The following is a 14,100-nucleotide window of genomic DNA, read 5'->3' as shown; positions in this document are numbered from 1 at the left end:
TTTAACATTTTCAATAGATAACTGACAGTTGATTAACAGAAGAGACCAACTTAATACTTTTTAAAAGTTAAAAAACTGCAATGACATGTTTAAAAGTTAGAGTATTAACTTGACACTAGCCCTAAAGTTCAGGGTAGTAAAGTAGGATTTTCCCAAAAAAAAATGTTTTTTTGATAGGCTGCAAATGAATGGAATAGTATGGGATATATTTGGATCCAATTCTAATTCATTAATATTCGGATTCAAAGGGAATCTTATCCATCCAACTACTATAAGACTTGAATGTATGATTTTCACTGAGCATACAACATTTAAAATCTTCAAAAAAAAAAAAAAAGAACATATAACAGTCAAACCGGTTTTATTATTAGATATTATATAAAGTTTACGTAGTAAATGGACATAATCAAATTAGATCAGATAAGGGTGGGTCCCTATTCCACCCAATTATAAACCGATTCAATTTTGAATCATACCATTTGCACCCTGCTTGGTGGGGTATCAATATGGATTATAGTGTCTTAAAAGATCTTCAACCAACTTTATACTTCAATAAAATGAGAGTTGTGAAAAATTATTTTTGGTGGATAATAGCCTCTTTGGCAGCATATTTTGCAAAAGTTCTCCCACTCTTCCAAACTCAAACTCATTAGGTTGTGTTTGGTTTGAAGGAAAAAGTAGGGAAAGGTAGAGATATCTTTATAAACCTTGTATGAGTTTCTCTGCCATTCCCTTCCTTTCCCCACTTTTTCTTTCAAACCAAACATAGTCAAGGAAACTCAAGAAAGTTCCCTAACAGCTAAAGTAGCTAGCGTGATGTGGTAGGAATGGAATGTCTAGAATGAGACAAAATCCTCTTTCATATAGTTGATTTCGGATCTCAACAAGGAAAAAATTTACTATCTAGATTTTTCACTTTTCTTGTCAAGATAGAATTTTTCTTTTAAACCAAAGCCTTAAAGTAAATTATTAGGTATCTATTAGGGGTGAGAATGGGTCAGTTCGGTTTAGTTCTATGGCAAAACCTGGAAGTCTGGAATCTATCTTGTAGGGGTTAATTCCAAGTTTTATGACCAGAACCTACCCTGTGAAGGTTGGTTTTGGCATTGGTGCTTTTGGGGTCAGTTCCAGGGTCTACTTGTGGAACTTATTCTCCCCCCCCCCCTCAAAAAAAGAAACATGTTCTTTAAAAACTTGATTTTTAATAAATATAATATATAATTTAAATTTTCTATTATCTTTATTGATTAAATTGAATAACTTAATATGTAGATTATCATTATATGGTTCAAAACTTATAATTTAAATTTAAATTTTGTAAAAATTACTTTTTACATTATTTATTGTACACATTCAAATATTAAAATGAAAACAAATGATCAAATAACTTAACTCAATGGTTAAGTGAGACCATGGCCTTTGTAACCATGAATGCTTGGGTTCAAATCTTCACACCCCCAAAAGTATTTTAGGGTTATTTCAAGACAAGTTCAGTTCCAAGGCAGGTTCCACCAAGGCCAACCAAAGTCAGTTCATCGGGTCGGTTCAGATAAGGTAAACCCCTAGACCCTGGAACCAGCCTGGGTTGGGGTTGTTCCAAGAATTTGGAACCAAACCCTACCCTATAACAAATTGGGTAAGATTAGTTCAAGTCCGGTTTGAAGTTGGTTCCATTGGGTTCCAGGTAGAACTTAACCATTTGCTCACCCCTAGTAGTTATTATGCCAATGTAAGTCAATCGGTGGGATAAGATTAGTCTAAAAGCTTAAAGGTCCAGACTCGAACACTAAGGATAAGGGAGAACAAAAGGGGCTTGAATCTGAATGTCAAGGATTGAGGAAGAAGGAAAAGGTTCCTCGACAAAGGGTTTGGTTCCAGAATTATAGGAGGTTACCATGGAACGTGTATGGCTCAAACCTTTCTAGAATCTTCCTTGCTTTTAATGAACAAGTGGGAAGCAAATTTTGTGTTTCTATGAAGTGAGTATGTGTGTCCTGGGAGATCATAAATCGGTTACGCCACAATCTTGGAGATCGGATCTCATGCTAGGTGAGTTCTTTAGGTTGTGTTTGGGAAAAGTTCAAATGCTAGTTCAGTGTAAATATTCACTTTGGCTCAGTTTTATTAGTGTTTGGTAAGAATGCATTTGTGTATTGATAATGATAGAAAACACAATTTTCAAGACCTGTTTACACCTAAAAAGAGAGGTAATTTTACATCAAAGAAAAAGATGTAAACATTTGCACAATGTTAAAAAAGTATATTTCAACAACTAAAAATCAATTGACAAGAAAGTAAATTTATCAATGCAAAACTAAACCAACTCTGCATTTGCATAGAATAGAATGCACTCTGGATTTTTGCATTTACACTCTATTTGCACTCTTCCCAAACACAGCCTTAGAAACATACAAAGATGAAGTATTCCTTATCCTTAAGGCTTCGTTTGGTTTGTGGGATGGGGATGAGAAAAAGGGAATATTCTAAAATTATTCCTTTTTCTCCCATTTGTTTTGAGGGATATAAAGGGATGGAATGAGAAAAATGTGGGATGTCAGATCCCAAAATCGTGGATTTGGGGTCGCACCAAAACCATGTGATCCCGGTGGAATATTTTAAGAAACCACTGTTACCATCGACAACGAATAGAGGAGGGAAAGGGAGAGAACTAGTGCCTTCCCCGTTACCATCGGCAATCTGCTACCTCCCCTTCCCTGTTCGAACCCAGAAGTAGAGCAACGGCAGTGGCACCCCCTCTCAACCACTCCCTTCCTCCCTCTCTCCTCTCTTCTTCTCTTTCTTCTTTCATCTTTTGTTTTTCACCCAAAAAAAGCATTATTCATCGTCTTCTCAACAACGAACACAAGAAATACCAACAGCGCTGACCATGATCATTTACCCTCTAGTACCTCTCTATTCATCATCTTCGCTTTCCTCCGGCGAACTACTGTCTCCGACAGCACTGTTCATTGTCTTAGCTTTCCGTCGGCGAACTACTGTTCGTCTTCCTCTTGGTGAAACAAAGCACCCCATAGTGGCTATACTCTATCATTCCTACCGTCTCCGACAACCGTTTCACTGGTTTTGACTAGTTTCTCCGATCATCCATTATTTCTGATTCCCTCATTTTCCCTCTCTCTTTCTGATCGCCACTGCAGTCATGGACCTCTCTTCTTCACCTAACATGAATCCGACGAAGAAATAGCTCATCACAGTGATTTTCCCATTATTTTCTTATATATAAAACCAAACAATGGAAGTATAATTTTTTACACTTTCTCATCCCATTTTTTCTCATCTCACCCAAATCCTCCCACAAACCAAACGGAGCTTAAACTAGATGACATGCTATTTGGAAGACAGTCTCGCGAAACCCATAAATCTCGCTAGATCACATCCATCATCTTGCCTTATCAATGGAATACCCCAATCTCCAATGGTCATTTCCGCTAAGTTTAGTAAAATGCTAGCATCCTATACTAAGAATATGATATCATGGTCCCGCTATGGCCATATGCTTGTCCACTCTCCCGCATCCAATAGTGCAAATTGTCAAGCCAATTATTTATATTCAGTTCAGTATGCTCACTAACCATTTTTTGCATTGCATTTATTTCACATCCCTTATCACTTCTCAATTTGGAACCTCACTACACATTTTGCAATTCGCACTTATAAACCCTAGATATATCAATTTGACCTATCCCCATGGGGCTCAGATCTGCCCCATCTTTAGTGAAGGGTGGGTTTTTTACCATTAATCAGGTTTGGGGTGGGTTTTGGGAAAATTTAAAACTTTCAATGGTATTTGTCCACCCTGCCCCAACTAAAAGTGTTTTATAAAATTAAAAGTTGTATATGTATGTATCTATGTATTTATATATAAATATAATTTTTAATATATTATATAACATTACATAATATGATATAATTGTAGTTAGTCTTAAGAAAAGGAGAAAAAAGACTTGCATGTAAGATAGACGCGATGCAAGGTAAACTAATGGATTCCATTCCCTACAAGGGCATTGCGATTTCTAGCCATGTTGGGGTATGGGACAGGGTATTTGAGTTTGGGGTAAGGGGTAGGACATGCAAAATTTGACCCACCCCTCCCCATTGTCATTCCTAGTCAATAGGGTGTTCATGGGTCAATTTGGTTTGGTGCGATTTCAAGTTGTTTAGCCAACTGAACTGACCTGGTTGATTTGGGAGTTGGTCAATCAAAACCGATCGATCAATGGTGAAAACCAACCAACTCAGGTTGTATCGGTTTGGTTGATTGGTTCAAAAGATTTAAACATAAAAAAAAATTAATTTAAATAATTGTAATGGTACTATTAAAAAAAGTTAATTAAAAAAATATCATTTACAATATAAAATATTTTAAACTAGGAAATATGAGAATTTTTCCATTTTCCATATTTAAAAATATATTTTTTAAAAATATAAAATATTAATATGTATCTATGATTAGATTAGGTCAGTTTTGATTGATTTACAAATGGCTAAACCAAAACTGACCCGACCTCTTGGATTAGCACAAAAGTTGAACCAAAATCAAGTCAAATTAGATCAGATTAGTCGATTTCATCGATTTGATGAGCAGCCCTACGCAAGGTTCAAAATATCGATACAAACCGATATGCCAGTAGGGCATATTAGCTTGTATCGATACTATTTTTTTTTTTTCAAAACTAGTTTAGAGGAGACAACTTAAGGCCGGTCTACCCTCTGAACCACTTGCCGACCCAAAACACCCTTTGTAGGAACGTATTGAGAAGACTCTAATATGATTCTTATTTGCATACGGGCCGATACATAACAAAATTTTGATCTTTGGCCCTACGTAATAAATCCATTTACAACCTATGCATATATGGAAATTCGCACTCTTAAACCCATTCACTCCAAATATGGCTTTCTGTTTTTCTTTTTATTTTTTCAATTTGACTTTCATGGTTGGGATGCTTAGTTCCGTAGTCTCTTGTTGAGTCATCTGAGTTGGAGAGTTGATCCTCCTTTTTAGCGTTTCATCGATTTGCGCCATTTGCAAAGGCCTCACAAGATCTCTCTCTCACTTTCTTGGACTTGACTTTTCATACTGTTTGTTATATCTTGTATCCTGAGCATTAATTCATGAAAATTGCCATATTTAACTTGAAAAAATAAATAAAGCAGAGGGTGTTTTGATATAAGATGCATGGGCCTCTCTTAATAGATTGAAGTCAAAGACCCAAGGGTCAAATATAAAAGTCCAAACATCGTTGGCCACAGTTTACCAAACACAGCCTTGGTTCCAAAGATCCTCGGCCACAGTTTCCAATTTCTTCATTTCCATGATTTTGAAGTAATTGATACGTAGCAAAAACGTGTACGCCATTCTTGATTCTGTTTTGTCGCCAAGTTTGAAATCCAACTATTAATTAAGCATGATGCTCCAAATATTTCTTGTTATGGGCAATCAATACAAAGAATACTTTCTTGCTTTGAAAAATTAATCAAATACCAAAATTACTTTGTGGGGGGTGGGGGTGGGGGGGCTCTCTGTACTGCATTCCTTTGAATTGATGAACTCCCCTCTTCTTAAAGCACTGGATGATCATATGATTGATTCCCAATCAACATAAAGTAGCTCGGCGAGCCAATACCCATAATCTAAAAGCAAATACAGAGACTATCAATCTTGAGTCTTGACCTCATGAAAAATTTACTTTTTCTCTCTCTGCTAGCTCTTTGTCTTCTGGTTGCTACGAATGGAATAGTGCGAGGTGGATGAGGATGTCATCAGCCGATTATCTCTGTTTTCTCTTTCCATCGGAATCAGCTAGCCAATCAAATCAGAAGCAAGGTTCAATAATGATGTTTTTTGTAGGGTAACGAGGAAAGCGTTTTGTTGTTGAAAATGAATGAAGTCAGAAGATGAAATTGACAAAAGTATCCAGTAAAAGTAAAATATCGGGAGCCTAAAAAAATTGGCTCGTCAATTCACCACTGTAGAAAGAAAAGTAAAGTGAGCAACTGTTTTAACCATCATCATACATATTACATATGATGTGGCTGTGGCATTGGGCCACTGGGCCACTGGGCGCTTCTACTTCTCCATCCAACTCTCACCGGAAACCGCAAATCCCGTTTTTCGAAATGTATAGATAGAAGGGTGGCCGCGACCGCGATGTTGGGCTTTGAACGACCTCGTTTCTTGCACTCCCCCATCTCGTTCACAGACATGAGAGAGAGAGATACAGACACCAACCACCGTTTTGACTGTGTGGGATTCCTTTTCCTTGGTTAAAAATTTCTTCTGCGTTGTAGACGGTAGACACTTACTTGAATGACGAAGATAGCAGGAGGAGGAGGGGATATACGGAAAATCAAATTTTGTTTTGGCTCAAAATCATCGCCATCTCTTCATTTTGTCTTTTCTTCACTTGGATTTTGGAATTCCTCGGCAATTCATCGGAATCCTAAGTAAATTACTGCTGCTATTCTTCATTTCTTTTATTTTTCTACCGAAAAGGCCAAAACTATCCAAACCCCATGAAATAAAATAAAATAAAATAAAATAAAATAAAAAACTACCCAACCCCTTGTGGCAATTGGCCTTGTGTGAAGGTGAGACGTGAGGGTGGGACTTGGGAGGGAGAAGACCCTATAAAATTGAAATTCCTAGGGTGAAAAAAAAAAAACAATGGATTTAGAATTCAGCGACCCGACCATCCACTGGGAAGCGTACCCCTTCAAAGTTACCAAATATAAATTTAGATTTAATGGCAGTTTTTGGAGCTTCGTGATGGTGAAGCATTAAGTACCACTACCAGTAATCGTGCAATTAACTACAAACATGTTGTTCACTAAAAACTATAATTAGCACATAAAACGTGATTATGAAGCTGTATTACAATTAAGCAACTAATTAATAATAAAGCTAGCCTAGAGACTAGAGAGATGCAATGCAGATTTGCAGGCCACAAGATTTCATCAATTTGTTTGTTAATCAATAATCAAAAGGGAGTCAGTAACAAAAACCAGCGTTGACCAAGTTGGATTGATTTGATTTATTGAGTTTGACACTGCAGACGAGACGAGGGAAGTGTGGGAGTTGGATCTCAACACTTGTTTAATAAATATATATATATATATATATATATATAGTAAAGCCCTTATCTTGATAATCCCCATTTTGGGTTGACTAAACACTCTGAAGTCTGATCTCATCTGATACCTTAAGAATCCAGACAATGGGACACATTACGTATTTACCCCCTCTCCACTCTAACCGCATTCCAAGGGGAAAAAAAGGAATCCTCTAGCTCTAGCAGCAGCCCAATTAGTAAAAGTCTTTCATCTCCCCCGCAACTAACGGAATTAACAGCCTCCCTGGCCTGCTACATAAAGTCTAAATTGAGCACACCCTAGGGGTATCCTCGGAATTGAATAATCCCAATTTGTTTGTCAAGTCTCAAGTGTCAACCCAATCGAGAAGCATTTCATTCTCAGCGCGTGGCTCAGTCTCCACCCGTTTTGCTTGCACGAGTTGTTTGTTTGTGTTCGAGGCTTTGAGCTGGGACCTGGGACTGAGAGATGCCAAAACCTAAAAAACAATCCTTCTTTTCTTTGAATTTTTTCAGTTTGGCCCATCAGAACTTCAGAAGGAAAATGAAATACAAAAAGTTTGGAGTGAGAGGGTATTACTAAATTTACTATTTTAGCATTATTAAGACAGGAAATGAGAAAATAGCTTTACAAAGTGAGTTCATTTGACTTTAAGCTCAATGCCAATTGGAGGAGGAAGTGGGTGGACCACCCAATAAGCATTTCCCTGGGCAATGATGTAGGAGAAAATACAAAATACTGCTTAATTTTAATTATATTATAAAAAATAAAATTCATTATTTGAGGTTTACAAAAAGTCAATGCTTTACTCTTTTTTTTTTCTTTTTTGCTATTTACTGATGGTAAAAACTAAAATTTAAGGAAGGAAAAGGGAAAAAAATAAGGATGAAGGAGGTGGATTGGTTTTTGAGAGAGAGAGAGAGAGAGAGAGAGAGTGGAAGGAGAGTCATAATGAGAGAAGTAAAAGAGCAGGAGACAATCAATGCAGACATGTTTGGATTGACCATTTGAAGTAATGAGAAGTAGAAGGGAAGAAGGGTTTGCCTTTAATTCGGTATTGGGAGCTGAGTGAGTGAGAGAGGTTGGTGAAAGGGAAGAGGGGGTGGTTGGACCCGTTTCTACCGCTGCTTTATTTCTTCCCAGCCCTGGCCCTGGGGTTTTGATGGGGTTCTTTGATTGATGAGATTCTGGCTAGGACCACGGGTTCTATTTGGTGCTGCCTCCTCTTACTTTGCTAATCCACTGTGAGTTTTCTTAACAGTTTTGGGAAGTATTTTGGACTCTTTGCTGGATCTGGGGTACTTTTTCTGGATTCCAGCTTCGGTGCTCTGGTTTTTGTTTTTTTAATTTTCCCCTGTTTTCATACAATTTCCGCTTAATTTGGGTTTTCTTAGAATTTGGTGTCTGGGTTCTGGGATCTTGTAAATATTTTGGATTTTGGGTTTGGGTTTTCCTGGATTTTTTGTTCCTTTTTCGTCGAGTTTTGTGGTCGTACTGATCTCTGGTTTTTCTGGTGGCTTTTGTTGGGATATCTGGAAGATTTGGACTTTGTGTTTTCTGTGGGATTGAACTCGGGGGTACCTTTTCATCATTTTCCGGGTTGTTGACGATGTGTTCCGCTTTCAATTGAATCCTAAATTTGGGGTTCTTGAACCAGGGGCTTAAATTAGGGTTTTATCTAATTACGGTTAAAGGTTGGATTGGACACAGATCTCCATCTTACTCTTTTCCTTTTTACTTCTTCCGATTTCTATTCTTTCTCTTTTTCCTTTTCATTTCTTTCGGGCCAAGTCCTCATGATCTAGTTAAAGTTGTGGCCGTTAATGGAAGAATATTTTGAGTTTGCGTGTTTGAATATTTTGGATAAAAAGTAAAAGACCCCTCAACCCGGTTAAAGTTCGGGAATGTTGCTGAATCTCTGCCATCTTCCCTCCTTGCACCAAGATTTTGATTTTTGAAAGCAGAGGTTTGATTTTGGGAAAGCTCGGATACCTTTTGCTTTCTGTTGAACCTGGTAGGGTCTGAAACTGAATCTGTTTTGTTAGAGTTTTGTTTAATGGGCTAAAGCCTGGATGAACTCAGGTTGGTTTTGATTTCTTTGGATTGGCTTGTGACAGGGGAGCATTCATGCATCTTTCACTATGGAAACCTATATCTCACTGTGCGGCCTTAATCCTGGAGAAGAAGAGCAGAAGAAGAGATGGTTCTGGTTTGACAGAGGAAGAAAAGCGAAAGCCCTCGATCCTCCGGCAGTTGCAGGAAAACAAGCTCAGAGAAGCACTGGAAGAGGCATCAGAAGATGGGTCCCTCTCTAAATCGCAAGACGTAGATTCTGATGCATTCTCCAATCAAGATGGGAGCTTTGGGAGGTCAAGATCCCTTGCTAGGCTCCATGCCCAGAAAGAATTCCTCCGCGCCACATCCCTTGCAGCCGAGCGAACCTTTGAAACCGAAGAGTCCATACCTGACCTTCACGAATCCTTCTCCAAGTTCCTCACCATGTACCCAAAGTTCCAATCCTCTGAGAAGATTGACCAGCTGAGGTCGAACGAGTACAGTCACCTCACCGATTCGGCGTCCAAGGTATGTCTCGACTACTGTGGCTTTGGGCTTTTCTCTTACTATCAGACGCTTCAGTATTGGGACTCTTGTGCCTTTAGCTTGTCAGAGATAACTGCGAATTTGAGCAACCATGCTCTCTATGGAGGTGCTGATAAAGGCACCGTCGAACACGATATAAAGTCAAGGATAATGGATTATTTGAACATCCCCGAGAATGAATACGGCCTTGTTTTCACCCTCAGTAGAGGGTCTGCCTTTAAACTGCTAGCTGAATGTTACCCTTTCCAAACGAACAAGAAATTGTTAACCATGTTCGATTACGAGAGCCAGTCTGTGAGCTGGATGGCTCAGAGGGCTAAAGAGAAAGGTGCAAAGATTTACAGTGCGTGGTTTAAATGGCCAACCCTGAAACTCTGCTCCACAGAATTGAGAAAGCAGATCTCTAACAAAAAGAGGAGAAAGAAGGATTCTGCAGTTGGACTCTTTGTGTTCCCTGTTCAGTCTAGGGTGACTGGGGCCAAGTATTCTTACCAGTGGATGGCACTTGCTCAGCAGAATAACTGGCATGTTTTGCTTGATGCTGGTTCATTGGGACCCAAGGACATGGACTCTCTTGGTTTGTCACTGTTTCGTCCAGATTTCATTATAACGTCCTTTTACAGGGTATTTGGGGCTGACCCAACTGGCTTTGGATGCCTCCTCATCAAGAAATCAGTGATGGGAAGCCTGCATAACCAGTCTGGCTGCACTGGGTCTGGCATGGTGAGGATTATTCCGGTTTTCCCACAATATTTGAGTGATTCTATGGATGCTCTTGACGGATTGGCTGGAATTGAAGATGAAGGGATTGATGAGAATGACAATTTGACACTCGACACTCGTCGAGGATCACAATTACCAGCCTTTTCAGGTGCATTCACTTCTGCTCAGGTAAGGGATGTGTTTGAGACTGAACTGGATCAAGATAATAGCTCAGACAGGGATGGTGCAAGCACAATATTTGAAGAAGCAGAGAGTATTTCAGTTGGGGAGGTCATGAAGAGCCCGGTTTTCAGTGAAGACGAATCACTTGACAACTCATTCTGGATTGATTTGGGTCAGAGCCCATTTGGATCTGACCATTCAGGTCAGTTGAACAGACCGAAATTGGGATCTCCCTTACCACCATCATTTTTTACTGGGAGGAAAAATCATAAGCAGTTCTCTCCCAAAGCAGCATCAAAGATATCTAGGAGCCCAATCTATGAGGATAGACGGGTAAATCTTCGATTGCATGAAGATCATGTGTTGTCTTTTGATGCAGCTGTATTATCAGTCTCACAGGAACTGGACCGTGTCAAGGAAGTTCCTGAAGAAGAGCAGTTTGCAGAAATAGATCCTATGTCAGGAGATAATGGAAGGAATGCAGATTTTGAGCACATTAGGGAGATTGAAAAAGAATCTGAAATTAGAGAAGAATCAATGCAGACTGGGTCCAAGCTGAGTCATGTAGTTAATGGATCTGGAATTCAGCATGATAGCCTTCAGAATGGCTCAACCTCTGAAATTTGCCAAGAGACAAAAGAAAGCGCTATAAGGAGAGAGACAGAAGGTGAATTCAGGTTACTGGGAAGAAGAGAAGGTAACAGATTTGCTGGAGGTAGATTTTTTGGTGTGGAAGAGGATGAAAGAGTTACAAGCATGGGCCGGAGGGTATCCTTTAGCATGGAGGACAACCGTAAAGAACGCCTAAGCCATGCTTTGGAGCCTGGGGAAGTTTCAGTGACTATCCTTGGTGATGATGACTCCATGAGTGATGGAGAGGATGGACAAGAGTGGGGCAGGAGAGAGCCTGAGATAGTATGCCGACATCTGGACCACGTGAACATGTTGGGTCTCAACAAAACCACTCTCAGACTGAGATATCTTATTAATTGGCTTGTTACCTCACTTCTCCAACTCCGATTGCCTGGTTCAGATGGGGAAAAAGCAACGCCTCTTGTTGGCATATATGGGCCAAAGATTAAATATGAAAGGGGTGCAGCTGTAGCTTTCAATGTGAGGAACAGTAATGGTGGAACTATCCACCCAGAAATTGTTCAGAAGCTAGCTGAGAAAAATGGCATTTCTTTGGGCATCGGCTTCCTTAGTCATATAAGGATTGTAGACGGCCCAAAGCATCATCGTGGAGAATTAGACCTGGATGACACTGTCTTGTGCAGAGCAGTAGCAAATGGCCACCTTGACAGCAAAAATGCCTTCCACCGCATTGAAGTTGTAACTGCATCTCTTGGCTTTCTTACTAACTTCGAAGATGTGTATAAGATGTGGGCTTTTGTAGCTAAGTTTCTTAATCCATCATTTGTGGAAGAGGAGAGGCTACCCACTGTCCCAGAGGATTCAGAAACTTGAGATTTTTCTGTATGGATGTTTTTGTTGCAAGTTTGAACTTTGAAGGAAGACGGATCCCACCTCCCCTGCTGCAGCACCCTCCTCACGTGGATATATGTAATCCCTACTGTTTGAGGTGCACGTTCTGGTAGTCAGGGTGTGGGAGATGCAGAAGCCCAGCCTGTTCCTTCCAATTCTTCCTTGAGATATTTCCCATCCAAGCGGGTGAATTTGTTTATTCTTGTTTTGTTTTCTCTATTCCTTGGAATGTATTTTTTTAACCCTCTTTTGGGTTCATGTAGAGTTTGGTTTAGAAATTTGTATCATCTCAGGAAGCCATTTGGAACTTCAAGCAGAACTGAAATTGGCCGAAGAAGCTCCATTGTTTTAATTGTCTCGTGCTTTTTTAGTCACAAAATCACAGTATTTTGTTAATTTTACTTACCCTGCGTCTGTGGCCTATATTGAAGTAATACATTTTTTAGTTTTGATAGTCCGAATGACGATAATATTTCATTTAGGCAGAAAACGGTTATGGTTTTACAGCCTTACAGGATGTCGGGATACCTGACGAAGCACATTTCTGCGCCATACGGTTTCCTTTGCAAGTTTGCTTGGGCTCTTATTAAGCTAAGGAAACTCAAAGCACGGATGCATCCGCAACCTGTGATATGGAGTTAGGGCTCGGTTTGATAAAAATATTAAGGATTTTGTCTAAGACAGATCATAGAATAGAACAAGAAAGATTTGTTTGGGTATGTGTCAGTTTCGTTGATCGACTGGTCCCAAAGAGAAACAAATGTTAAAGGTATTCAACTATTGGTGTCTGTTAGACTGATAGGGATCATGTGATTTGCGGGGGGTTTTGACTTGCCGCTCATGTTTCTGAAGGATAAATATCCTTCATAAATTGATGATCATCCATCCAATCAATTCGTGAACCAACCAAGAGAGATGTAGGATCCTTGACCTTGTTTTTTCTCTTTTTTTACTTAAATGTTAAAACCTTGTCACATAATCCAAAACGAACACAAAATATAAAGCAACATGCCAACCAGAAGTCGTTTTTGCTTACCCAAAATTTTATCTGAACCACAAGATAAGGTAAAATTTTGTACTCAGTTTATGAAATGAAGGTTTCACTGATTTTGCTGCCTTCAGAAACATGAAAAAAAAAAAAAAAAAAAAAAACTGAAGATGGGGAGATAATGAGAAAAAAAAAAAAAAAACTAACGATGTAAGGTGAAAGTTTTATGAACAGGAGCTTTTTCGGTTCAGATAACCCTACAATCTATCTGTTTTAAGATTTTTTTAATGGGATAGGAAGAGAAAGAAGCATGGACTTATTTGCACAGCATCGAACCCAAACCTCTTTCCCTCTCCCCCTTGGCGCCTTCCCAGAGAGAGAGAGAGATCCCCAAAGTGTACTAGTACTAGCTGATCATCTATCTGATTATAGGGCCCCTTTCTCCATTCTTTTATCAATAATAGTTGCTGGGCCCTGCCCACGGAGTTGTGTTTGGCATGAGATAATGGGGTTAACATTCACTTTCTGGTTTTGATAATTGATTTGTTACATGTCTCAAAAAAGGTTGCGTGGGTCCTCTCCTCTGGCGTTGAGGTGTTTGTACTCTCTCCCCTTTCAGGATCCATGACATCTGACAAAAGAAAATGGCTGTACCAGTACCAGTGCATGTTGCATTCTTCTTCTTCGCACTAAAAGGTGAATATTCACATCCAAATGGCTGACCGCTGACCTTTTTAATTGATCGGTTCGGGAACGTCTAAACAGGTCAAGCCCTAGTATGTTTTACACCGTTAACATCATTCATCCCCATCATCATTTAATTCAAGCCTTATTCCACCCATATAGGTTCGGATTCGGCTAAATGAATTTATTTTTTTTAAATAAAAGGTAAAATGCGCGACTCGTGCACCAGCCGGGAATCGAACCCGGGTCTGTACCGTGGCAGGGTACTATTCTACCACTAGACCACTGGTGCTGTTATATGATTACAGAGACTGGATTTCTAAAAACTGACAAAGCGAACAAGT

General features: G+C 39.3%; 1 protein-coding gene and 1 non-coding gene across 2 annotated transcripts; one reads left to right on the top strand and one right to left on the bottom strand.

Moving 5' to 3' along the window:
- The first annotated feature begins 8,000 nt into the window (after nucleotides 1–8,000).
- LOC148851063 (uncharacterized) lies at nucleotides 8,001–12,485 on the top strand. Its single transcript, XM_088947426.1, has 2 exons — nucleotides 8,001–9,127; nucleotides 9,231–12,485. The coding sequence occupies exon 2, from the start codon at nucleotides 9,241–9,243 to the stop codon at nucleotides 12,064–12,066; it is 2,826 nt and encodes a 941-aa protein (XP_088803552.1). The 5' UTR covers nucleotides 8,001–9,127; nucleotides 9,231–9,240; the 3' UTR covers nucleotides 12,067–12,485.
- A 1,492-nt stretch (nucleotides 12,486–13,977) lies between these two features.
- On the bottom strand, nucleotides 13,978–14,048 carry TRNAG-GCC (transfer RNA glycine (anticodon GCC)). Its single transcript has one exon. It is a non-coding gene; the product is annotated as a tRNA-Gly (tRNA).
- Nucleotides 14,049–14,100: the final 52 nt, after the last annotated feature.

Source organism: Nelumbo lutea, chromosome 5 (genome assembly GCF_056320005.1).
Source record: "Nelumbo lutea isolate HS-2025 chromosome 5, American lotus-T2T, whole genome shotgun sequence".
NCBI lineage: Eukaryota > Viridiplantae > Streptophyta > Magnoliopsida > Proteales > Nelumbonaceae > Nelumbo > Nelumbo lutea.
This window is presented reverse-complemented; position numbering and strand designations above follow the sequence as displayed.